General features: G+C 49.2%; 1 protein-coding gene across 8 annotated transcripts in view; it reads left to right on the forward strand.

Moving 5' to 3' along the window:
• The first annotated feature begins 19,779 nt into the window (after window positions 1-19,779).
• LOC142557812 (uncharacterized) overlaps window positions 19,780-26,352 on the forward strand; it is a 54,449-nt gene continuing 47,876 nt past the window's right edge. For 6 of the 8 annotated variants that reach the window (XM_075669956.1, XM_075669959.1, XM_075669958.1 and 3 more), the window contains exons 1-2: window positions 19,780-19,873; window positions 23,321-23,608. In XM_075669956.1, coding sequence (XP_075526071.1) covers window positions 23,579-23,608 — 30 coding nt within the window. In that variant the 5' untranslated portion in view covers window positions 19,780-19,873; window positions 23,321-23,578. Of the gene's footprint in view, window positions 19,874-23,320; window positions 23,609-25,885; window positions 25,971-26,352 lie in introns of all 8 variants that reach the window. The other 2 variants (XR_012822852.1, XR_012822854.1) reach the window with 1 other exon arrangement.

Below are 26,352 nucleotides of genomic sequence, written 5' to 3' on the forward strand. Positions count from 1 at the left end.
ACGTTAAAGCGAATTCTTGCTGTCCCCGCAACACTTTATCCATGAGGCTTGAAAAGCAGTATGGCGCGTTCTTCAAACCAAAACTCAAAACTTTAGGACGGAATGTTCCCATTGGTGAAATGAACGCCGCATACCTACTAGCCTCTTCTGTAAGTGGAACCTGCCAATAACCCCTGACAAGATCTAGGGTGGAAATAAACTGAGCGCTACTAACTTTCTCAAGGCGCTCCTGGATGTTAGGGATCGGATAAATTTGATCCTTAGTGATGGAATTAAGCCTGCGGTAGTCGACGCAAGGACGAGGTTCCTTGCCCGGTACCTCAACTAAAATCAAAGGGGAGGTATAATCACTCTCACCCGCCTCAATAACACCGAGCTGTAGCATTTTCTTTACCTCAGCCTCCATAATATCGCGCTGGCGGGGTGACACCCGGTACGCCTTGGATCGTACTGGCTCTGGGGAGGTAAGTTCTATTTCATAAGTAAGGACAGAAGTCCTACCAGGCCTCTCAGAGAACTGACCTTGAAACTCTTGTAAGAGCTGGTGTAATTCGGCTTTCTGCTCAGGCGAGAGCGGTGCTTTACTGATTAAGTCACTAATGACTTGATCGGTGTCTTTCCTGTTGGTCACTGAGCCTAGTCCCGGAAGCTCGACCGGAAGCTCTTCGGGAACGTTTACCATCATGCACATCACTGCTTCCCGTTGTCTATAGGGTTTGAGCAGATTACAGTGGTAAACTTGCTGTGATTTCCGCTTTCCTGGCAGACTCACCACGTAGTTAATGTCCGACAGTTTTTGAACAACCCGTGCTGGGCCCTCCCACTGCACGTCGAGTTCGTTTTTTAGCGATGTGTGCAATATCATTACCTCATCGCCCACCTCAAAACGACGGGCCCTGGCTGACCGATCATAATAAACCTTGGCCCTCTGCTGGGCCTTTGCCATTGCTTCACCTGACAACTCCTGTGCCCTTCTTAAGCGTTCGAGGAGCCTAAGCACGTACTCCACCACGACTGGGTCGTCGCCCCTGCCTTCCCACGAGTCTCGAAGCATGCGAAGCGGAGACCGCAGCGAGCGACCGTACACCAGCTCAGCTGGCGAAAATCCCGTAGCCGCATGCGGCGCGGTCCTTAATGCAACATCACCCCCGGCAGACACAGCTCCCAGTCAGTTTGTTGTTCAAAACACAATGCTCTGAACACGCGCTTCATGACGGAGTGGAGCTTCTCAACGGAATTCGACTGTGGGTGGTACACTGAGCTGTGTAACAGCTTTACCCCACACCTTTCGAGAAAGGCTGTCGTCAAAGCGCTAGTAAACGCTGTGCCCTGATCTGACTCGATTTCCGCAGGAAAACCAACTCGCGCAAATATGGAGAGTAGTACACTGACTATCTCAACTGAGCTGAGTTCTTTAAGCGGCACTGCTTCAGGGAACTTTGTCGCTGGGCAGAGCACAGTCAAAATGTGTCTGTACCCCGTGGCTGTTACCGGCAGAGGTCCCGCTGTATCAATAACGAGCCGTCTAAAAGGCTCCGTAATGATAGGTACCAACTTCAACGGCGCCCTCGATTTGTCCCCTGATTTGCCCACCCGCTGACAGGTGTCACATGTCCTCACAAAGTGTTCTGCTTCACAAAAACACCCTGGCCAATAGTACCCTTGCAAGAGACGGTCCTTAGTCTTCTTAACCCCTAGGTGTCCGGACCACGAACCCCCATGCGACAAGCGCAACAGATCCTGACAGTAGCACTGAGGCACGATCAGCTGATCGAACTCCACTCCCCTGCACTCTAGATACTTCCGGTACAGGACCCCACTTCTTTCCACAAAACGAGCATTTTTCTTGGCGATACCTTGCTTGACATTGCAGCGCATGTTTTCTAGGCTGCCATTTCTTTTTTGCTTGGCTATCAAAGCCGACCGGCTGACTTTTAGCAACCTATTAAGTCCATCTGACGTAGGCGCGATGAGCAAATCTGCAGATAGCTCTTCTAACTTTCCCGTGTCGGGCATTTCCTCTCCAGTATCTGGTGCCGTCAACGCTACAGGCTCAATTTCATTCAGTTCGGCGTGCTCTGAATATCAGCTTGCTGTGCCTCCGACCCTTTCTCATTGTTCGACAACGTCGGCCCCGCAAATACCGCCTTTGCAGCGAGCTCCCGAACTCTCGATCTGGTTAAGGCCTGAACGCTAGCCTCACCAAACAAAAGCCCCTTCTCGCGCAGGAGGTGATCGGACCTGTTCGAAAATAGGTACGGGTACTGGGGGGGGGGGGGGATGGGCAGCATAGAAGACACTGCGGCCTCCGTCTCAAGTGCTCCGAAAGGTCCTTCAATAAGCACTTTTGCTACGGTCAGACACACGCTATGAGCATCCACGGCTTGCTTGATCTATGCGCACTCGCCCGTGAACATATCGGGTCCTACGTAAGAGGGATGAACTACATCCATTGTAGCTGCGGAATCACGAAGCACTCGGCACTATTTCCCGTTCACGAGGAGATCTCGCATGTAAGGCTCGAGAAGCTTCATGTTCTCGTCAGTGCTGCATAATGACAAAAACACGACTTTTGTTTTTGTTTCTGGACACTGCGCCGAAAAGTGACCCGGCTTCTGGCACGTATAACACGCGCGCTTGCCTCGTCTCGAACTGCTTTCTGCGTTCGGCTTCGGCTGCCGCCGTCTCCTTACGTTCGGTCGGACTGCTTTCACTCGCATCCGCACTACGTGTGTCCCCCCTTGCTCTCATGGGCGTGAACTTCGGCCTCTCAAACTTGGAGCCAAATTCACCCTTTTGACCGTCCTTAGCTCCGCGAGCCCGACGCGTCACAAACTCCTCGGCTAGCTCGGCGACTTTAGCCACCGTACTAACGTCTGGCCTATCCAAGACCCAGTACCGCACGTTCTCAGGTAGCCGACTATAAAACTGTTCCAGCCCGAAGCACTGCAGAACTTTCTCGTGGTCACCAAACGCTTTCTCTTCTTTGAACCACTCCTGCATGTTTGACATTAGCCTGTAGGCAAACTCTGTATATGACTCACTTCTGCCTTTCTCATTTTCCCGAAACTTCCGACCGAACGCCTCCGCTGACAGCCTGTACTTTTTTAGCAGACTCGATTTCACTTTGTCGAAATCCTTTGCCTCCTCTGTCTTCAAGCGAGCGACTCCGTCGGCCGCCTCGCCGGGTAACAAAGTGAGCAAGCGCTGTGGCCACGTTTCCCGAGAGAACCCCTGCTTCTCGCACGTTCGCTCAAAGTTAACCAGGAACAAACCAATGTCCTCTCCAAGCTTAAACGGCCGCATCAGGTCAGTCATTCTGAACGATACTCGTTCTCCTGCACCGTGTGCCTGACTTCCATTACGAGCGCGTTCCATCTCTACCTCGAGACGCTTCATTTCCAAAACGTGTTGACGGTCGCGCTCTTCTTTCTCTTTTTGCTCTTTACGTTGGCGCTCCTGTCTTTTTGCCGTCTCCTTCTCCTCAATGGTCTCAAGGCATTCCGACAGCTCGTCATCCTCAGCTAACTCAAGAATAGCCCTTAGCAGTTCTGGTTTTCTGAGTTTGTCTGAGTCATCCAGACCAAACTCTCTTGCAAGCTCCAGCAATTTCGGTTTGCGCAACGACTTCCAATCCATGGCTGCTCTGAATGCTGCTTTCTCTACTGCCTACCATTGTCTTGCCGCAAACTAACCCGGCAGCAACGACAACCACAATTACCAGCTCTGTTTCTGACACTAACAAAAGCCTGGCAAAACTCAGAAGAAGAAAGTCTCGCACTCACCAAACCTCGCAGCCAAGAATTCAGCGCAGTCGTTCCGCTGCAGGCAACCAGTCATCACACAGGGCTCGTTGCACTGCTCCCGGATGTTCGTTGTGCTGCTCAGCATACAGCCGACCGCATATCTTCGCTGCTGGCCTCCGTTGTCGCGATCTCACCGCTGGCAAACAGTTGTTGCAAATGGGTCGCAAGCCCCAAGGGTAGCGTCGGCCTGGTGGCCTGGGGCACAGCTGGAAGCATCCGAAGGTCCTGGCAAAGGATGAGTCGACTGCTAACAGAACAACTTGTTTATTCTAGCATCGCAAAAGAGCGGCCGGTCAGGTCGACCGAAGTGGAGAGACGGGAGAGCGCGTTACTCGACGGAAGAATTCGAAGCCTCTCCCTTGGCGCCCGGGGGCAGCTGCTTTTATACTCTCGGAGTTGAGGGCATGAAGGAACGCCTCGATAGAGGCGCACGTGACGGCGGGGCCCGGACACGTTGTGACAAGAAGTGACGCATCCGCCGGGCCGGCGCCGGTCAGACCTCCTCGCTTCACAGTTGGGGAGCTCCTCTCCCCGGCTGCCGCGCTTTGACAAGCGTGGGCACCAACATGCACACACACACACGCACACACACGAAGACACGTGGCATTGAAACATGCCTGGACGCGCTTGGAGGAGGCGTTGGGACAGCGCTGAACTGGCCGAAATGTCCGCCGCTGTGAACGAAGCCCCGGCGTCTGTTGCATCCGCGCCGGCTATACCGCACGTCGGAGGCGAAACGTAACATCGGTTATCAGGATTCTTGGTATTCCGTGTCTTGCAAAGTGAGACTTTAGTTTGAGTATTACTTGATTGGGAGGTCATTGATTTCAGTCGGTCCACTTCCCAAAAGTTGCTGTAGTAATCCACTGTGATCAAGAAGTTATTTCCGTTCAATTCGAAGATGTCGCATCCAACTCGCTCCCATGGATAGCTTGGTTCTGGGTGAGGAGAGAGAGTTTCTCGTTGTTGGGAGTGTGCGTGCTTTTGACACACTTCGCACCGTGCGATGAGGTCTTTTAATTCTGCATTCATTCCTGGTCAAAAGACACATTCACGAGCGCGTCTTAGACAGCTGTCAATCCCAAGATGTGGTGAGTGAAGCGTTGCTTTGATCTCACCTCTCAGAGAAATTGGTACGATTAGACGTAATCCCTTGAAAATGAGGTTGTCTTCAACTGTAAGCTCATCTCTGTATGTGAAGTACATGCGCGTGTCTTGGGGTAGTTGACGCTTATCTTGTGGCCAACCTGACAAGATGATGGTCTTCAACCTTTGCAGTGATTCATCTCTCTCAGTCGCAGACCGAATCTTTTCCAGGGTTTCTTTTCTCACAGGAAAGTAGTGCAAGACGTTGATGTTTTCAAGTTCTTGTTCATTGCTTTCGTTGGGAAGGAACGCACGTGACATCGCATCAGCCAAAAGTAATTCTTTGCCTGGTCTGTGCTCGATGGCAATGTTGTATCTTTGCGTCTGCAGGATCATGCCTTGTAGTCGTCTTGGAACTTGATCCAATCGTTTCTCCAGGATCGCTTGCAATGGCTTGTGATCGCTGATGATCTTTATTTCTCTTCCGAATGTGTACTGGTGGAACTTGTTTAGTGCGAAGATGATAGCCAACATTTCCTTTTCAATTTGTGCATAGCGGCTTTCTGTCGGTGTAAGTGCTCTGCTGGCGAACGAGATTGGCTGTCCGTCTTGAAGAAGAGCTGCTCCGAGTCCAAGATCGCTTGCATCACACTGAATTTCTAACTGCTTTCGTGAGTCGAAGTAGGCCAGAATTGGAGCTTTTGTCACAGCGTCTTTTGCCTTTTGAAATGCTTCTTCTTGCGGTTTTCCCCAGTGCAATGGTGTACCCTTGACAGTGAGCTTCCTCAATGGCTCTAATACAAGCGAAATTTTCGGCAAGAATCTGGAGAGATAGTTGATCATTCCGCAGAAGCGTTGTGTTCCTTGGACGTCGACTGGCTTTGGCATTTGTTCAATTGCCTTGACTTTATTTGGATCAACTTTTAGTCCTTCTTTTGTCAGCACGTGTCCGAGGAAGACAGTTGATGAGGCTCTGAGCTGAGATTTTTCTTTGTTGAGAATTCCGACTTGTCGGCATCTCTGGAGTAGACTCTCTAATTTCTTGTCATGATCTTTGACAGCATCCTTTTCATTTTCGCCCACTCCATAGACAAGAATGTCGTCTGCAACGCAGAGAACTCCGCTAAGTCCTTCAAGTGCCACTTGAAGTCTTTTCTGAAAAATTTCGCTGCTTACCGCGAGTCCAAACGGCAGGCGGGGCCATCGATAACGACCTTTTGGTGTTTGAAATGTGGTCATAAAGCTCGACTCATTGTCGAGAGAGCATTGCCAGTAACCTTCTCGCAAATCTAGTTTTGAGAAGATTTTTGCTTTGGCAAGATCGGGTAGGACATCATCGAGGATGGGCAATATGTGACGTTATCGTTCGAGAGCCTCGTTCAGTGCTTGTGGGTCAATGCATATTTGCATTTCACCATTTTTCTTGGTTGCCACAACCAATCTGCTTACCCATTGCGTTGGCTCTGCTACACTTTTAATGGCACCTCTGTTTTCCAGGCTTGCCAATGTTTGTTCTAATTGCGGTTTAATGCTGACAGGCACTCTGCAACTTGTTATCGCTTTGGGAAGCGTATCTGGCTTGGTCACCAAGTGTACTTTTCCCGGGAGTGTTCCTAGAGCGTCACCAAAAACATCTGGGTGTTTTTCCACTATGTGATGAGTGAAATTTTCTTCTGGAATTTCGTCGATTCTAGCCACAAGGTTATAGTCTATGGTTACAGACCCATTCTCTCAGCTGTCGATCTTCCGATGAGAGGAGTGAAGTCATCTTTAACCACTATGAATTCCACAGAATGTCTCTGTCCGTTTGCGGTTGTAACATCTAGTTGCGCCTTGCCTGAACAGTGAACTTTGCTTCCATTCCACGTTCGAAGTGTTGTTGTGCACGGTTCTATGTTGCCTGACGTGTCTAGCCGGGATGACGTAAACAGCTGCACCGCTGTCCACTTGAAACATGTGTCCCGTTCACTCTCAGAGACGTGTGAACTGAGCTTGGTTTGTAGCTTTGAGCTGACAGTATGTTTACATCCTCGCCATCTACTGCCAGGCCAGCAATTACCTTGCTGCTTTCACAAACTGCCGCGAAGTGATTTCGTTTTTTGCACTTTCTGCATGTTTGCTTCCAAGCTGGGCATGTTTCTCTTTTGCGCTCGTGGCTACCACCGCAATACCTGCATTTTGGTACGTTAGCTTTTTGTGGTTTTCCTTTCGCGCTTTTCGAGTTGGCATTGGTGCGATGGACGAATTTCTTCACTGCGTGCACTGTCTCGCTGCTTAATGGAGTACCCTCTTTAAATGCCTTCATTTGAATTTTCAGTGCTTCGTGTGCTCGACACACCTTTTCAACCTTCTCTAGGGTCGGATCGTCTAACTTGAGAATGTCTGTACGGGCTTTTTCGTCATAGATACCACAGACGATCTGGTCGCGGATAATTTTTTCTCTTTCGTTTCCGAATCCACAATCGCGCGCCTTGAGCTTCAAATCTGTTACGAAGCTGTCGAACTGCTCTTCCTCCCGTTGCATGCGAGTTCGGAAGACGTATCGCGAGTACAGCTCGTTGTGCTTCGGTAAGAAATGCGCGTCGAGGAGGCTGATGACATATGCATAGTTAAATTCTGGGTTTGGTCTTTCCTCAGTCGATCCCCCGAAGTCCAAAATGTAGATATCAAGCAGTGAAGAACCACCGACGGTCAAAAGAAGTGCTACTTGCCGGTCAGATGGTGCTCTGGCTGTGTTAGTTGCTTTGAGGTACAGCGTGAAGCTCTGCTTGAAGGCTCGCCATTGTTCCTCAGCGTTTCCTCTGGAGTCGAATTTCGCAGGTGCAGGAATATTCTCCACTGCTGATGCGCTGACGTTAGAACTAGTTCACTTCTGACACCATGTTTCGTTATGTCTCGTATAGTGGACGATAGAACACTGGACTTTTGTTAACGGGGGTTAGCGGGGTTTATTAAGCATGGAGTACACAGGAATGGGTGTGGTTACATGAAGGTACAGAGAGTAGAGTGTCTTGAGACGGGGTGGCGGCCGACCAGCAGGAGCGGAGCGGGAGAGCCAGACGCAACTTGATATGTCGTCTGCTCAGAGTTCATAGAGGAGGAGGGCTGCCGCGACGGTGGGAGCGGAGGTTTCAGAAGGGGCGCGTGGCCAGCACGTGCAGGATGGTGGCGCCATCTCTTGAGCCTTCTTTTAACAGGGTACAGAGCTTAACCCACAGAAAACAGTTCTTCGTAGAAGAGCTCGTAAAAAGCATGTCGTTCATAACCATCCTATTTCTGAAGTTTCTAAGTATAAATATCTTGGTGTAACTATTACCAACAATCTATCGTGGAGTATCCACATTTCAAATATTTCTTCATCAGCTTTCGCAAAACTTTTCTCAGGCGTAAACTCAGATGCTCTGTCAAATCTTAAACTTCTGGTTTACAATACATATATCAGATCTAAACTTCGGTATGCTTCGATCATCTGGGACCCTCACACCAAAAATATATTTATCGCCTTGAACAAATACAGAGAAAAGCTGTGAGGTTCATCTTTGGTAAATATAAAAGAGGAGACTTTTCTATTAACCTTATGACTGCAATAACATTCCACCCCTAGAAACCCACAGGAAGATTACTCCTTTACTGTTCCTATTGTCACGTAGGTGACGGTGAGCAGCCTGGCACGCAGGCAGAGAGGGACACTGCGTCAGTGGTAGACTTAAAGAGAGTTTAATGGGCGAACTTTTGCCCTAAATCAAGCGAACAACTCGGTGCCGGCGAAAGCAGCAAGCGCGTCTAGTAGGGCGTTCGTCGGACTGAGACAGCGCAAGCAGTGGTCCCGTATTTGTACATTTCGCGTCCATGATCGAAACGCGTCAAGCGGCGCCGCCTGTGTCGCAGCGACGCCGGTCGCGTCACAGCGACGCGTGCTGCGACGGGAGCGTCGCTCGCGTCGCTACAAGCCGAAATAAACGCACGTGGCATTACCCCCCCCCCCCCCCCCAGTGAAAAAGCATCGCCCCGATGCTAAATAAAACAAGAAACTTGTAAGCATGGAAAAAAAAAAATAGAATTTCTGTTTAGTCCGCTAACGCTCAAAAAACTTTTTGAAGCGCACGACGTGGACCATCTTGGGTCGCGCGCGACGTCGCTGTGACTCACTGCATCGGGCACAACCTCGTAGACCAGTGGCCCAAGTCGTCGAGTTATCTTGTAGGGCCCGAAGTAACGGCACAGGAGCTTCTCACTAAGCCCGCGACAACGAATCGGTGTCCACACCATAACGCGGTCACCAAGTGCGTATACTGCGTCTCGTCGTCGTAGGTTGCAGAGTCGGGCGTCGACGTTTTGCTGTTCTTTAAAGCGCATTCGGGCGAGCTGGCGAGCTTCCTCGGCGCGGGATTTTTGGACCACTGGTGCTGTAAGTGACCTGCTGTCGAACGACACCTCTTCAGCGGAAATCGGACCTGTCATCTTCAGTTCATCGCCGATTATTCGAAACATCCAAACCCCTGCGCCCCTGCCGCGCAACGCCGGCAGCGTGCGTCGGCGGTAGCAGCTGCAGCAGCCATGAGTCAGGACGGCGTCGTCGACAGCGTCGACATGAATCCGGAAGAGATCCTCGATTGGCGCGAGAAATTTATTTACTCCGACACCAAGAAGCCAACCTCGCCCAGCACCCTCAAAACTCCACCGCAAGTAAGCCACATTCTGCCTTGTCCTCCTCCACTTCCAGCCGCAGAATACAAAATTCTTCGTGTACACGGTGGAGTCAACTGCGCCAACATACATCCAGTCTCTCTCCGCGACATCGTCATCAAGTCCACTGGTCTCTCCACGGCTGCAGCATCGCCAGATCGGCTCCGGGCCAACGAGATTACCAACACAATCATCATAAGCACTCCCTGCATGGACAGGGCTGATCGCTATTTGAAGATGGCCACCCTCACCATCGTGGGCAAGAGCTACGAAGTCTCCACGCACGTGGCAGACCCTAAAAATTCGTGTAGGGGTATCATCAAGCTGCCGGCCTCCCTGGTAGAAGGGAACGTGTTGGCTAACCTTCGAGAGTCCAATCCAGCAATCAACATCCTAGCTGCTCGAAGAATGGGCTCTACAGACTCCATCCTGGTCACTTTCGAAGGCTCAAAGGTCCCCTTCTACGTTGACTGCCTCCGCACAGACCTCCGCTGCCGACCATATCGACAAAAAGTGGAGGCGTGTACTAAGTGCCGGCAGCTTGGCCATCGCCAAAACGTCTGCCCCAATGTGACCATATGTCTCTGCCCAAAATGCGGCACGCCAGACCCTCCTCTGGACCACAGCTGTACTCCCACTTGCATCATCTGCACCGGAACACATGAGACTGGTTCCTCAGAGTGCAAACTTCGTTACAAACCATGGACACCGCCCCCGGCCTCCAGAGTCTAAATTGACACTTCCGGCCAGGAACGCTGTACAAGCCCCCAATCAACGCACTGGACAAGAGACGCCGCAGAGCAGCTCTGGCCGCAAGAACACTGCAGCATCGGCGCAGCTCCCATCATCGAAGCAAGCTTGGCCTCCGCTGACCCTACGAAACGAGGAGACACCGCCCATCAACCATAAAAAGGTGAGCTGGGCAGGAGTAGTCTCCCACAATAGCAGCTCCTCACAATATGCTGACAGCTCTCTCATCAAATACTTGCTAAATCATCAAACGAAATGCTTAAAAACGAAATCAAGCAGCTCAAAGCAATGCTCCACCCCCATCGATATCACTGACACTCCTGCTGCTACTTCTAAACCACTCCCACAAACGCTTGCGCCCACACTCACACGTCCTCCGACAGAACAAATGGACACACTTGCATCCACTGCTACGCCGGAAGCCGCAACTACAATGCTGCCTTCATCACACACGCAACCCCCAGCCGCAAAAAGGAAGAATGCCGAAATAACAGACACTGAGAACACCGTTGAAAACGCCATATTTGTCCTCACTGACCGCATGGACATTCTGGAAAACAAACTTGTTGCCCTTGAAAATAGACTACAGAGCAAGCTTGATGCATTTATTTGTGAGGCATCTGCACATTTTTGCCGGTTTCAAGAGCTAATCGACAGCTGGGGAAGACGCTCCGCGACGTCACAAATTCCCGTCTTTCAAAATGACAATAATGATGAAGCCAGCCCGTAGTCTAGTCATCTGGCAGTGGAACTGCAGGGGGTTCCGCAACAAGCGCGCATCTCTAACACTGTTTCTACAGAGTCTTAACGAGCTCCCTGACATTATAGCCTTGCAGGAAGCACATGGGAAAGTCACGCTACCTGAATACAATACGTTTCAAGACCCTCATATAGACAAGCCCAACACTGCCATACTTGCAAGGCGACATCTTTCTGTTAAACGGGACACATTCAGCAATACTGAAATCCCCCACGATTTCATCAAAATTCTACCTCAAAGCCACACACAACCCACCCTATGCGTGTTAAATGTTTATAGCCCTCCCAATGCTCGACACCACCGCTTTGAGAACATGCTTGCCCAGGCCAAAGCTAACGCCAATAAACAGCCGCTAGTCGTAACGGGCGACTTCAATGCCCCCCATCAAATGTGGGGCCACTCCGCATCCACTGCTAAGGGAAGAGCTCTATGGCAGCACATACAAAATCAAGGTTTCACCATCTACAATGACTTCACTCTTCCTACCCGACTAGGAAATAGCATCAGTAGGGATACATCCCCCGACCTCACCCTAACTCACCGCATCACTCAGGCGACCTGGCAAAACCTCCAAAACAACTTGGGAAGCGACCATTACATCCTCGAACTCGGTGTAGATTTTAAGCACAGACCGTTAGCCACGAAACCACTAAGGCTTACGAATTGGACGGAATTCAGAAAATCTCGCTGCAACACTAACGAAGAAACCATTACCGACATTGAGCAATGGGCGAACGCCTTGCAAGCAGACGTAGAGGCCCATACCACCACTCTCCCGCTAGACACACCCTTGGCCACAATTGACTCCTAGCTACTACACATGTGGGAAGCGAAGCAAGCTTTACTTAGGAAATGGCTAACAGCACGTTACAATCGTAAACTCCGAATCGCCAAATTAGACTCTCAGATCCAACAGTATGCTATCAAATTGGCGGCGCAGCAATGTACTCAGGTTTGCGAAGGAGCGCATGGTACTCTCAGCACCAAAAAGACCTGGCAATTGCTCCGGCACCTGCTCGACCCCACCACGTCTAGGACGCACAACAACCACCAGATGAATAAACTGCTGCTTGAACATGCAGCCGACCTGCCGACCATGTTCAGCAACCTGGCTTCCAAACATATGCCCCCTCCTACGCAAATACCCATGCCCGACTATGCTGGTGAACCCAATGAGGAGCTTTGCAGCCCCATCACAGAAGCGGAGGTTCGACATGCCCTCAACCAAGTGCGAACCACCACGGCACCAGGCCCAGACTCTGTGACTAATAAAACGCTTCGCAACCTCGATGAGCAATCCATAAGCAAACTCACCGATTATTACAACCACTGTCTCGAAGAGGGAGAGATACCCTAGCAATGGAAAGCAGCCAAAGTGATCTTCATTCCAAAGCCGAATAAGCCAATTCACATTGATAACTTCCGTCCAATTTCTCCGACTTCATGCATAGGGAAGATCTTGGAGCACGTAATCCACCTACGCCTCTCCAAATACATCGAACATAATCACTTGTTCCCTTCGGAAATGACTGGCTTTCGCAAATATCTTTCTTGTCAGGATGTCATGTTGAGGCTCAAAGAAGACATTATCGAACCGAGCAACGCACGTGACACACAAGCGTTGCTCGCCCTCGACCTCAAGGGCGCCTTCAACAACGTGTTCGACTTGGCCATACTACGCGAACTTAGCAGTATAAACTGCGGGGAGCGAATCTACCGCTATATACGCAGCTTCCTCACGAAGCGCACTGCGACGCTACAATTAGGCAGCGAACTATCTGGCCAGATAAGTTTAGGAAGCACTGGCACGCCCCAAGGGGCAGTACTTTCCCCCCTCCTCTTCAATTTGGCTATGCGACCTTTAGCTTTCACTCTCAAGAAGATTCCTGACCTCCGATTCACACTGTAGGCGGACGATATTACGCTGTGGATGACCGGAGGTTCTGACGGGGACATCCAAGACACCCTCCAAGCCGCAATTGATCAGGTCGAACAAGTGGGTCACGAGTTGAATCTCAGGTGCTCCCCCACCAAATCACAGCTTCTCCTTCTACGCCCCACAAGACGCTTCAGGACTTCATCCCCGAATATCCAACTCACGATTGAAGGGCACCCTATACCCCAAGTAGACAGGATAAGGGTCCTAGGATTACACCTCCAATGCAACCGAGCAAATTAGCATACCTTGCAAACACTACAAACAACGGTAGATAATACGCTTCGCCTGATAGGGAGAGAGAAGGAGATTCTAGTTGATGGGAAGGAAAGGTTGGGGTAAAGCGCAGCGCAGTAACTGAGCATCTACAACAATCACGGAGGGCTTCGAGAGAAGGAGCTGATTCAGCTAATCAAGGCTTTTGTCTTAAGCAAAATCACCTTCGCACTACCGTATCTCTCACTCTCTAGGCAGGAAGAGGATACTGTGAATTGCTTGATTCGCAAGATACACAAAGTCGCTCTTGGTGTTCCAATTAGAGCATCCACACAAAGGGTGATGGCCACCGCCACGCGAAATACCCTTCAAGAATTAACCGAAGCCCATCTATCATCGCAATACCATAGACTCACCACCACTGAAGCTGGGCGTGAGATCCTGAGACAACTTCATCATGCTCCACCATTCAACGAGAGTAGGCGACATCAACTTCTTCCGAACATACACCCCGAATTTCACGTCAAACGCCGCAAACATCGAGCAAAGGCGCTACAACGCAGCTATGGACAGGCTGAAGGAGTGTACTATGTGGACGCTGCAGCCTACACCCCTAACATCGTTATGCTATAGCGGTCGTAGACAACCAGGCCAACACTGTTTGTTCAGCATCAGTCAAGACCACCTCGGCGGGTGACGCGGAAGAGGCCGCCATTGCACTTGTATCGGGGCTAACCGATTGCGACGTCATTATTAGTGACTCTAAGACTGCTATCCGGAACTTCAGTAACGGCTACATTAACAACCTCGTGCACTCTCTGCTTGTAGCTCACCCACCAGAAAAAGACATCGCTCTCGTATGGGCTCCAGCACATCAAGGACTCCATGGCAACGAAATGGCTCATGCCGCTGCTCGAGGATTCACGGACCGAGTGGCCACAAATATGGGCCTAACTCTAAAACCCAATGACTCCCAACAACACACCAATAAAAACACACTCGTTACATTCCATGAAATTTGCACACATTACAGAAACCAACGCCTATTGTATCCACCTCTATCTGTGTCTAGAACGCGCCAGAGAGAAATACTGTGGCGACAACTACAAACTCCCACTTTTCTTACCCCGCGCACTTTGCACTTATTCTTTCCCGCCACATACCAGACACCCAAGTGTCGCTTTTGCCCTGTCCCCATAGCAGATCTCTCCCATATCATGTGGCAATGCCCCATCAAAACTCCCCCCCCCCCCCCCCCCGCAAGCTCAAACCATTAATTAGTAGCGAGGAGCTGTGGGAGACTGCACTGCGCTGCTCCGATCCCACCCTACAGGACCGAGTCCTGAGGTGGGCTGAGGAGGTAGCGGAGGCCTACCACGACTGGTAGACGGACTTGTAGCCACATAATGTGGTGATGGACGCCTGCTGGGACTGGAGTACTTAGACCTCCCTCTCTCCCCCCCGGCTCCTCCCCTTAAAAGGGGAATAAAGTTCATTCATTCATTCATTCATTACTCGGTGAGTTGAAGGAAGCCGGCAGCGTCTGCATGGATGTTGTCTTCAACGTGAGGCAACATCACATCCAGCATGGTGGCGACTTGGCGACCGAAGACAAGTTCGAATGGCGTCACATCTGCGTTGTCTCCTGCTGCGCGGTGTTGTACGCGAACGTCACTAACGGAAGGACTTCGTCCCAAGTCTTGTGCCCGACGTCGACATACATGGCGAGCATGTCGTCGAGGGTTTTATTTAAACGCTCCGTAAGGCCGTTTGTCTGCGGGTGGTACGCTGTAGTGCGCCGATGGCTCGTGTGGCTCAAGTGCAGAATCTGTTGCGTGCGTTCTGCTGTGAATGCCGTAGTACCTCTGTCGGTAATAAGGACCTCGGGTGCACCATGACGGAGAACGGTGTTCTTTACGAAGAATCTGGCGACCTGGATTGCATTTCCCGATGGTAACGCCGTTGTCTCGGCATAGCGCGTCAGATAGTCCGTTGCTACCACTATCCACCTGTTCCCGCTAGTAGATGTCGGGAAGGGGCCCAAGCAGATATCCATCCCTATCTGCTGGAATGGTTCCCATGGTGGTTCGATTGGTTGCAGGAGGCCGGCTGGCCTTGTAGGCGGTGTGTTCCGACGTTGGCAATCTCGGCAGGTTTTCACGTAGCGTGCGACGTCTGCGTCCGGGCCCGGCCAGTAGCACTTTTCTTGAATTCTTCTGAGAGTTCGAGTGAATCCCAGATGCCCTGCTGTCGGCTCATCGTGAGACGTTTCTCAAATCTCTTGCCGTAGCTTGAGTGGCACGACAAGCAGGTATGCCGATGGTATGCCGCTTTGTGCGGCGTGAAGTTTTTCTTCCAAGCACGTTGTCGCGCAGGCACAGCGACGAAAGCGCGCGCCTGAATGCCTTTGGCGCCGAATCGGTTTTGCCTTCGAGATATTCAACGATACAACGCAGATCAGGATCGGCATGTTGATCTTGTGCGATGGTGTTAAAGCTTATGGGTCCAAAGAAGGCATCGTCGCAGGGCGGGGCGGATTCAACAGGGGCTCTCGAAAGGCAGTCGGCGTCTCTGTGCTTTCGGCCTGACATATACACGACGGTGACTTCGAACTCCTGTAGTCGCAGGCTCCAACGAGCGAGGCGACCTGACGGGTCTTCCAGGTTAGCGAGCCAGCGCAGAGCGTGGTGGTCACTGACGATCTTCAAGTGCTTCCCGTAAAGATACGGCTAATATTTTGTGATCGCCCAAACGACAGCGAGGCATTCCTTTTCGGTCGTCGAATAGTTCAATTCGGCTATCGAAAGGGATCTGCTCGCGTAGGCGATGGTTTACTCGAGGCCGTTCTTCTTTTGAATCGACACAGCAACGAGTCCTATGCCGCTTGCATCCGTGTGGATCTCGGTGTCAGCGCTCTCGTTGAAATGGCCGAGTACTGGCGGTGACTGCAAGCGCCTTTGAAGTTCGCGAAAAGCGTCTTCTTGGGGCTTCTTCAATGTAAACTGCACGTCGGCTTTCGTAAGGCGAGTGAGAGGCTCCGCGATTCGAGAGAAATCTCGGAAAAAACGCCTGTAATGCGCACAGAGCCCCAAGAATCTACGGACAGCTTTCTTTTCACTGGGTATCGGGAAACTTTCGATGGCTGCCGTCTTTTTGGGGTCCGGACGCACGCCTTCGCGATTAACTACGTGGCCGAGGAACATAAGCTCTTCGTAGGCGAAACAACATTTCTCTGGTTTCAGAGTGAGTCCCGACGCCCTAATTGCCTCTAGCATGGTCTGCAGCCTGTTAAGGTGCTCCTCGAAGGTGGATGCGAAAACGACTACGTCGTCGAGATATACGAGGCATATCTGCCATTTCAACCCAGACAACACGGTGTCCATGACACGCTGAAATGTCGCAGGCGCTGAGCATAGTCCGAATGGCATAACTTTAAATTCGTAAAGACCGTCCGGCGTGATGAAGGCAGTCTTCTCAAGGACCCTCTCGTCTGTCTCAATCTGCCAGTGGCCGCTCCGGAGGTCCATCGACGAAAAATACTTGGCACCGCACAGTCGATCTAACGTGTCGTCGATTCTAGGAAGTGGGTAGACGTCTTTTTTCGTGACGCTGTTGGGACGCCTATCATCATCAGCAGCAGCCTGGTTACGCCCACTGCAGCGCAAAGGCCTCTCCCATACTTCTCCAACGGCCCCGGTCATGTACTAATTGTGGCCATGTCGTCCCTGCAAACTTCTTAATCTCATCCGCCCACCTAACTTTCTGCCGCCCCCTGCTACGCTTCCCGTCCCTTGGAATCCAGTCCGTAACCCTTAATGACCATCAGTCTATAATCGACGCAAAATCGTAGGGTACCGTCTTCTTTACGAGCACAACGGGTGAAGACCACGGGCTCTTGGACGGCTGAATGACGTCGTCGCGAAGCATTCCTTCAACTTGTGTCTTGATTGTTTCACGTTCTCGCGCTGAAATGCGGTAGGGACTTCGGCGGACGGGACGAGCCGATTCATCGGTTACAATGCGATGCTTCGCTGTGTGCGTTTGCCGCATCCTCGACGACTTTGAAAAACATTCGGCATATCGCAAAAGAAGGCAACGTAGCTTTTCTTGCTTTTGTTGAGGCAGGGCGGGGTTAATGTCGAAGTTCACCTCATCAGTCACCGTTGACGACGCCTCATGGGACGACTCGGAGAGTGCTAATGCGTCGCTTATTTCGGCAGACTCTTCCAAGAAAGCGACCGTCGTGCCCCTGTTGAGGTGCTTGTGTTCCGTGCTGAAATTGGTTATTAGCATAGCCGCTCTGCCTTCACGCAGATGGACGACACCGCGTGCGACGCAAATTTGGCGCTCCAGAAGCAGCTGCAAGCTTCGACAATCGCATCGCCACTTGAGAACGCCTCTGTTTCGGCGAGTGCCATGACGCTAGCATTTGGTGGGAGGCTCACTTGATCGTCGAGGATGGTGAACGCGGCGCGATGATAATGATTGCTTTGCATTCTTTCTGACCGTTTTGTCGTCAGTGTTATCGTTTTCGTCTGCAGGTCGATCAACGAACCGTTTTCGTTCAGGAAGTCCACCCCGAGGATTACGTCGCGAGAGCAGTGCTGTAGGATGATGAAGTTCACAGGGTAGGTATGACCGTGAACAGCCGCTCGCGCAGTGCATCGTCCCGTCGGGGTTATGAGGTGGCCTCCTGCTGTGCGTATTTGAGGACCCTCCCATGCGGTTTTGTCTTTCTTGAGTTGTGACGAAAATCGTCCACTAACGACGGAGTAGTCGGCCCCGGTGTCGACGAGTGCAGCAACTGGATGTCCATCTAGGTTAACTTGTAGGTCGGCACTTGGTGTTCGGGTTCGATGTGGGTCGGTCCAGCGTAACGTTGGGTCGGTCACCGACTGTGCGGTCTGTCGCTTCGCACGGTCGCGGCTTCGTCGGGTGGAAGCCTCATGGCAAGGCGCTGTTGTGGTCTTCAGCCGCGCCATCAACTTTGTGGTGTCGGGTCGCGGCTTCGTGTTGTGTGATGTTGATGCGTGGGTTCGCAGCGGCGTAGCATTGAGTCGTGTCGTCGCTGCGTCAGGTCGCGTCGTGGTGTCGGAATGCAGCGAGGCGTCGGAATTCGTCGTGGTTGTAGGAGGGTTTTTCGGTCTTCGCCCGAGGGCAGCGTAACCTCCAGACGTCGCTGGCTTTAGTTTCCCCTAGTTTACCCTCGGTGACCTCTCCCTCGCGTACCCCTGGTATGGCGAAGACGAACGGCGTGGGTAGGGTGACGGGGACCTGAAGAGACGTGGGGCGGCATCTTCGGTCGCTCGAAGATAGGCCTCAATTTCTCGAGGCCGTTGGCCAGGAAGGGGTCGTGGGGCGTCGATGTTGTACCCGCGGAGGCCCATCTGACGGTAGGGGCACTCTCGTAGGAGGTGGCCGGCTTCACCACAGTGAAAACAAAGCGGTCGTCGACCTGGGGTTCTCCAGATGTCAGTCTTCCTCGTGGTGGTTTGCCGGAACATGTTCGAATGGACGTCCTCCTGCGGGCGCGGCGTTGGCGGGTAGGCTTGGCTGCGTTGAGGTGGCCGTGCACGTTTCCCGTCGCGAGCTGGTTGGCCTCGCTTGGCTTTGCAGAGCGGCGGCGTAAGTTGAAACGCGTGTCTCCTGGCAAGGTGGCGATAGGGTCGGTGCAGTTTCGGCAGGATCGAGTGTGCCCAGCGCTTGCTGTACCTCGTCCCTTACGACGTCGGCGAGCGAGGATATTTGTGGTTGCTCACACGTTAGCAACTTGCGCAGGTCATCGCGCACGATGTCGCGGATCTCGAAGGGCCACTGCGGAGGCACTTCGGGAGACGAGACGGTCATTAGAGGAAACGCCAGTTCACGGGATTGGCCAGTCGTTTCAGCGGGTGCGAGAGAGAAAATCTGGGGGCTTTCGCGCTTGAAATTTCTCCCTTTGCCTAGGTACCACGGAGGAGCAGTTTCTTTGGTCGTTCTATCCCTAGGCGTGCCCTGGCGTGCCGGCATTTTGCGATGTGTCGGCTGGCGATCTGAGCGTCGCGTACAAGTTTTCCTCGTGCGTCTCCTTGGGTGTTGCTGGCGCAGAGCACTGGCGCGAACGATTGTTGTCGTTTGGTCAGTGGTCTCCCGTGAAGGCGAGTATGATATGGCGTTGCCCTGTCACTACCGGTGTCACACGTATACTTCTCATCGCGATCGGCACCGATCCGGATCGAAATTCTCGACTGTTATTGGGTCTCTCGCTCATTTTGTCCAAAGAAGGCAATCACGACCGCGAAATTCGATCAGGATCGGGCGTGATCGCGATGAGCAGTGAGCCGGAACACAAGATACACACACAGCGCACACTGTCAACAATTTCATTGCGAAAGCATTGCGACCTCTGAAGATTATAGCATGGCACTAGTCACTTGATAGATATAGCTTATATTACATATATAGCAAAATATATAGCATCTTCACAGTTTGCCCTGTGTGTGCGTTTTCGTTCCTTGTTTGTGCCCCTGTCACACTGGTATCTTACCGTCCTCCGTCGCGTACAAGTTTTCCTCGTGCGTCTCCTTGGGTGTTGCTGGCGCAGTGCACTGGCGCGAACGATTGTTGTCGTTTGGTCAGTGGTCTCCCGTGAAGGCGAGTATGATATGGCGTTGCCCTGTCACTACCGGTGTCACACGTATACTTCTCATCGCGATCGGCACCGATCCGGATCGAAATTCTCGACTGTTATTGGGTCTCTCGCTCATTTTGTCCAAAGAAGGCAATCACGACCGCGAAATTCGATCAGGATCGGGCGTGATCGCGATGAGCAGTGAGCCGGAACACAAGATACACACACAGCGCACACTGTCAACAATTTCATTGCGAAAGCATTGCGACCTCTGAAGATTATAGCATGGCACTAGTCACTTGATAGATATAGCTTATATTACATATATAGCAAAATATATAGCATCTTCACAGTTTGCCCTGTGTGTGCGTTTTCGTTCCTTGTTTGTGCCCCTGTCACACTGGTATCTTACCGTCCTCGCGAATTTTTCCATGCGTCGAACGCTTCGAGAGGGCTCAGTTGCGCGTTATTCAATTGCCATAATTTAAATATTAAAATACTACTAACTTGTAGCGTGGGGTCTCTTTTTCACGTTTCTGTGTCTTCGTCCGCTTCCGCTGCTGCCTTAGTATGTCAAACGGCAAACTTCTGACTGCTGTTGCAGAAGTCTTGGCGTCACAAGTTGGCGGCTGGACGTAATAATATTTATTTTAAGTCCAGCACGCTTAGGCCTCCGCCACTCCAATCCTACGGGCCATCCTGCTTCCAGCTTTGATCTCCCCACTACCCCTTGGGTGCCCTGGGGATCCTGCGCCGCCTGCTTTATTATAACCTCAGGTCCTCTCCTGAGGCCTCCGGTTGCATGTGCCCTCCTGGAGCAGTGCTTGTAAAAAATCCAATCTATCGTCGCGACTTAAAAAGCGATCCGCGACAACAGTCACAAAAAGCGACAACACCAGTCAGAACCTTGCCTGTCGAACCAAGTCATTCTCACCTAATTATTTAAATGATTAAGCGACTTCTGTAGGTGTCGGTCAATGTCATATTAAGCGACTGGCGAATTTGTTCCCTTTACTGGATGGATCCTGCATCTCGGCATGCATTTTGTAGCTGTGTATTCGTATAGATGTAGGAGCTCGGTGGGAGATCTATTAGTGCAGGCAGCATGCGCTAACACCATGTGGCAGATGCTGCTTGATGATTTCTAGTATATCATACCCGCGCGCAGCTATCGTGTGCGCCACAGCCCTTATAAGTTATTTGGCTGAGCCATAAGTTCCAGCTTTGCTCCGACACCACGTGAGTGCTGGTTTCCCATGTCTGTCTGTCCACACAGTTCTTTAAGCTGACAATGACCGCTGTCATCATTGATTTTCATTTTTCGTTGCCAGGATCGTGATCCCCATCTTCACATTGCATTAGTACAAATAATAAGAAAACTTTGACCACTATTGTCACCACTTTGATTAAAGTTCAGGTCCCTGCAATAATGTGCATTTCACTCTATATATATCTATACATTTCTTTTCTTGGGAGTTCTTCGAAAGTATATTTTTTTCACTAGAAGGTTGGTAACAATGAGCACCTCACCGTCATGGGCTACCAGTTTGGTGCAATGTCCCACTCATTATAAAAATCTTATAGATGGATCGTCATTTGAAGAAAACCAATTCTTTAACAAAATGGTCCATTCTGCATTATGGTTCTACCTACCTGTCTTCTACAAGCTATGCATTCACATATGAAAGAACGGTATATAATGATAGTGATGAAGTGGTGTATCTGAAATAACCTTTGACATCATCACAGGAACTTGGAAACAGGTACCACATAGTGATAACTCTGATAATTATTAATCATGTCTTATACATTGCTGGACATGTTTTCGTTCGCTTCTGGCCTTCCTTGGGTCACATGATATTTTCTGTACCTCACAATGAGACCTTAAAGCATAGGCATCTAAGGCTTTCACCTTAAAATGGAAAGATGCAAAATTGATTGCTTCAATGTTGCTTCCCATGAAAATGAACTACGTGTACTTTGTTTAATTTATTCACTTGAGAAATGCACATATAATACCATCCATGTTAACATAGCAGTATAGACGGTGACTATGTGGGGGCCTCCGGGGCCCGAGCCCCCTCTGGAGATTTTCAGGGGGAGGGCTGAGCCCCCCACCCTGAAAAAAAAATTGTAATCTTGGTCCCCCACTTGATTAATGGCTAGCGTCATTACTATTGTAGTGTTGATAGCTCAGATATGTTGAAATAATTTTTGCTCTTCAAAATGAGAAAACACATGACATTTCTGAACTGTGGCTGTTTGTCAACTCTTGATATTAAACAATAGAGAATCTTCTTACCGCCCTCAAATAGTTTGTGCGTGGTTTACAAGCTGGAACATACATTCAACAAACTTTCTCCTCAAAACTTAATAACCGCTTCTCAGAATTACAATATTGAAAATTGTTCATGGCAGAACAGCCCTTTTTGCATCATTTTGTGGAGTCTTGATAATAGCAATCCCTTGCTATTGAAAGTTGTAACATTCTTTTGATTAACATTGAAGTTCGAATGCTTTCAAGTCCTTTTAAATAAAAAAATAGGAGGCTTGGGACATTGTGATATAGGGCCTGTCCAGACATTTTTAAACTGCTAGAATAAGAAGTTAACATTCACGAATGTTTGTACTGAGAAAAAGGTACCGAGTTCGATTTATCTAAGCAGTGGTTCATACGCACCTCTAACACCACCCCAGGAGGAGCCAGACACTGCCAAATTTTTTCCAATATACCCCCCCCCCCCTCCTTACTTTCTCCCGCACGCAAGAGGTATTCGCCAAATGCCAGTTAGGTCGGAAGAGACAAAATAGAAAGGCGTCTTTTTGCGCCTCTTGTTCATCGAGCAATGTTTCAGAAAAAATGAGGACATACAAGGCACTGTTTCCAACTAAATCTTTTATCCAAGAAAACCAATATACAGTAACCTACCACTTGAACGTCACTTAAGCAAATTATTCAGCTGTACGAACTTTTTTTGTCGAAACCATCGAAACCCCAAACCCCATCGAAACCCCATTCAACCCAATGCAAATGCCTTTCAGTTTAACAAAATTCAGTACAGTGGCATTTCAGTTCTGTGATCATATTCTGCTACATCATCATCATCATGATTTTTATTTTTACCACTGGATACAAGGTGAAAAAGGGAGAGCCGGGAAAAAAGCCGAAATCTCTTCGGCTTGACAAAGTTCCGGTCTCCCAGACAGGCACGGAAGCGGCTGGTGTAGCAATACAATTACGCAGAAAGTGTGGATATAAGAGTTTTTTAAACACAAATACATATAGAAATTTTCATGTTATTACATGGAAACTATTTGTAATACAGTTGTGTCAAATGACTCCCAGTATACAATTATAATCTGTTATCTTGCATATTATTATTTAACACAGACTCAGTTGCATATATCATAGTGGACTTGGAAGCACCGAACGAGTACGGATGCTGATCAAATTTTTTCTGATCGCACAGATGGCCGGACCGAGGACCGGATTCGTCGACACAGGGTCTGAGCATGCACTGCATCAGGCCTATCTACTGCTACCTCCGGCTGTCTGCCCTGCTGGCTTCATCGGACAAAACAAGTCGCAGGAAGCTGTACCACGTGCACTGCACTGGGACCACCTGACCAGCACGGGGACGTCGACGGAGACATCGTGGCACCCGGATAAAAGCAGCAGCCTTTTCGACGTTCCCTTCAGTGGACTTGGAAGCACCTAACGAGCACGGATGCTGATCAAATTTTTTCTGATCGCACAGGTTAGTGACCAGCATTTAGTCTCTTCAGTTAGAGACAACGGCGTAATGTTAACGGTGCTCCCAAGTCCACAATGCTGTGTTGCTATTTTGCGGGGTTGTTTTAATGTTGTCCGCTTAATGTTACTAACATCCGGAGACGAACAAAATCCAGGCCCTTACTCTGATTCAGATAAATGTTCGCAGCGGGAACTAATGAAACACATTCTAAGAGAACAAAAGGAAACGAACAAAACACTGAAACAACTGTCTTCAAATATCAAGCATGTGGAGACAATAGTTGCAGATTTGCAAGAAATAATGACAGTTATTGAGAATGAAAGGGGATTATGGAAAGAATGCGAAGACAGGATAGTACACTGCGAGGAATCTTGTAAATCTACCATGATGCAAGTAGAATTTCTGGCATCGAAGGTCGATGATTTAGAAAATAGAAGTAGGCGGAATAACCTAGTAATTTATGGATTAAGAGAGAGCTCTGATGAAGATGTTAAAACACTTGAAGAAGAAGTGCACGGTATACTTAAGAAGACCCTAGGAATAGAAATTAACTCAATAGAACGAGTTCACAGAATTGGTACAAAGCAAAGCCAAAGGACACGCCCCGTTATTATCAGGCTATTCAACTTCGCTGAGAAAAACAAAATATTATCAAGCTGCTTCAAGGTGAAAAACACCCGGATTTCAATATCCGAGGATTTCTCAAAGAAAGTATGCGACACACGTGCTAAATTATGGTGTTCTGCAGTAAGTGACAAGGCGAAAGGGGCAAAGGTATCTCTGTCATTTGATAAACTAAAAATAAATGGCAACACCTTTATATGGAATGAGTGTGAGGTCAGAAGAATTGAACTATCTAAACCGAAAACTTCTGCACACGCTGGCCCAGCAGCTTGCGATGGCACGTGACAACAACATACGAAATCTATCAGAGTGTTATCACTGAATGCGCGCAGCGTAGTCAATAAGTCAAGCCTACTTGAAAGCATAGTTGCAGCCCATCAACCGCACGTTATAGTCATCATGGAAACCTGGCTTCAGGAAAGCGTCCAGGATTCCGAAGTGTTTCCACCTTCTTATCGGCTCATACGGAAAGACAGAGAATCGCGGGGGGGGAGGTGTAGCTGTCGCAATTAAATCTAACATAAAATTCACAGTTTTAAACAGCATACCTGACCATGAAAGCGTATGGTGTAACCTTACATTTAATGGAAAAAGCATATTTCTGGGTGGCATATACCGACCTCTGAATGCGCCCCCTGAATACCTAGACGTTATGCATGATTACATTGCACAACACACTTATTCACGTTTCAATATTATTATCACGGGTGATTTCAATTTACCAGGAATCAATTGGTCTAATCTTTCGCACAACAGCTCCGACGCAAAAAGTGCTGAATCACTATTGTTCATGTCATTTACCTTCTCTCTAGACCAGCTAGTTTCCGAACCGACTAGAATAGCTGGTCCGTCATGTTCTGTGCTTGATCTGATGTTCGTAAGCAGTCTATTTCAAAATAACACATTAAATGTTGAAAATAGCATTTCGGACCATAAAACTATTGTATTCTCCTGTCCGATTTTAGGAAACTGTGAACGCGTTAAGCCATCGATTGCTGTTATCAGGGATTACTCAAGAGCGGATGACAATGCTATCTCAGCATATTTAAACGCCTGCTTTCTGCAGGTTTCATTACTTCATGACGTAAATGAATTATGGTTACGTTTTAAGCATATTGTACACTTTTGTGAAGAAAACTACATTCCCTCCAGAAAGAAAAGAGTGAACAGAGAACATCCTTGGGTATCGCGCGAAATAATACATTTAAAACGAAAAATTAAAAGGAAGCGCAGAAAGAAAACCACACGTGACCTTCAAGATCTTGTACGCTTATTACAATATAAGATAAACATATGGCCTAGGAGCGTTTTTTCACTGTTACTCTGCCTTCTTACATGACGAATAAACCACAAAAATCCTGGTGCTACCTATCGAGGGAGTGGCACACCGTATCGCAGATTACTGTTTCAAACGAGACGTTTGTTCAGCCTGACGTCATAGCAAGCAAATTTAATGAATTTTTTCTATCTGTATTTAACAGAACTACATTATCATTTCAAGAATCCAATGCCTGAAATAGATATCGACCAACAAGGAATTCTTTGACTCTTACAAAAACTGGATGTAAAGAAACCCTGTGGCCTTGATCTTATATCAGATGCATTTTTGCAAAAACATGCAGTTTGGACGTCAAAATACTTATACGTAATTTACAGGCGATCTTTGGAAACTTCAGTGATACCTGACGACTGGCGAAGGGCCAAAGTAATACCTGTGCACAAATCTGGCTCTAAACTCGACGTAACTAACTATAGATCTGTTTCATTAACATGTGCATCCAGTAAACATGTGCATCCAGTAACATGTGCATCCAGTTTTCTTTTTTTGTTGTTCGAACATATTATTTATAAGGCCATAATATTGCACTTAGAGAATAATAACCTACTATACAGCCGGCAACATGGATTCCGTTCAGGTCTAAGTACTATTACTCAGTTAGCTGAGTTAACCCATGATGTAGCTACCACAATAAATAACAGAAGCCAAATAGATGCCATTTTCTTAGATTTTTCAAAGGCCTTTGATGTTGTTCCTCATCCAGATCTTATTATCTTATTACTAAACTAATTGCCATTGGTGTACACGAGAAAACAGTATCATGGATCAAGAACTATCTCGAAAA

The sequence above is a fragment of the Dermacentor variabilis genome, chromosome 9, assembly GCF_050947875.1.
Source record: "Dermacentor variabilis isolate Ectoservices chromosome 9, ASM5094787v1, whole genome shotgun sequence".
Classification (NCBI taxonomy): Eukaryota; Metazoa; Arthropoda; class Arachnida; order Ixodida; family Ixodidae; genus Dermacentor; species Dermacentor variabilis.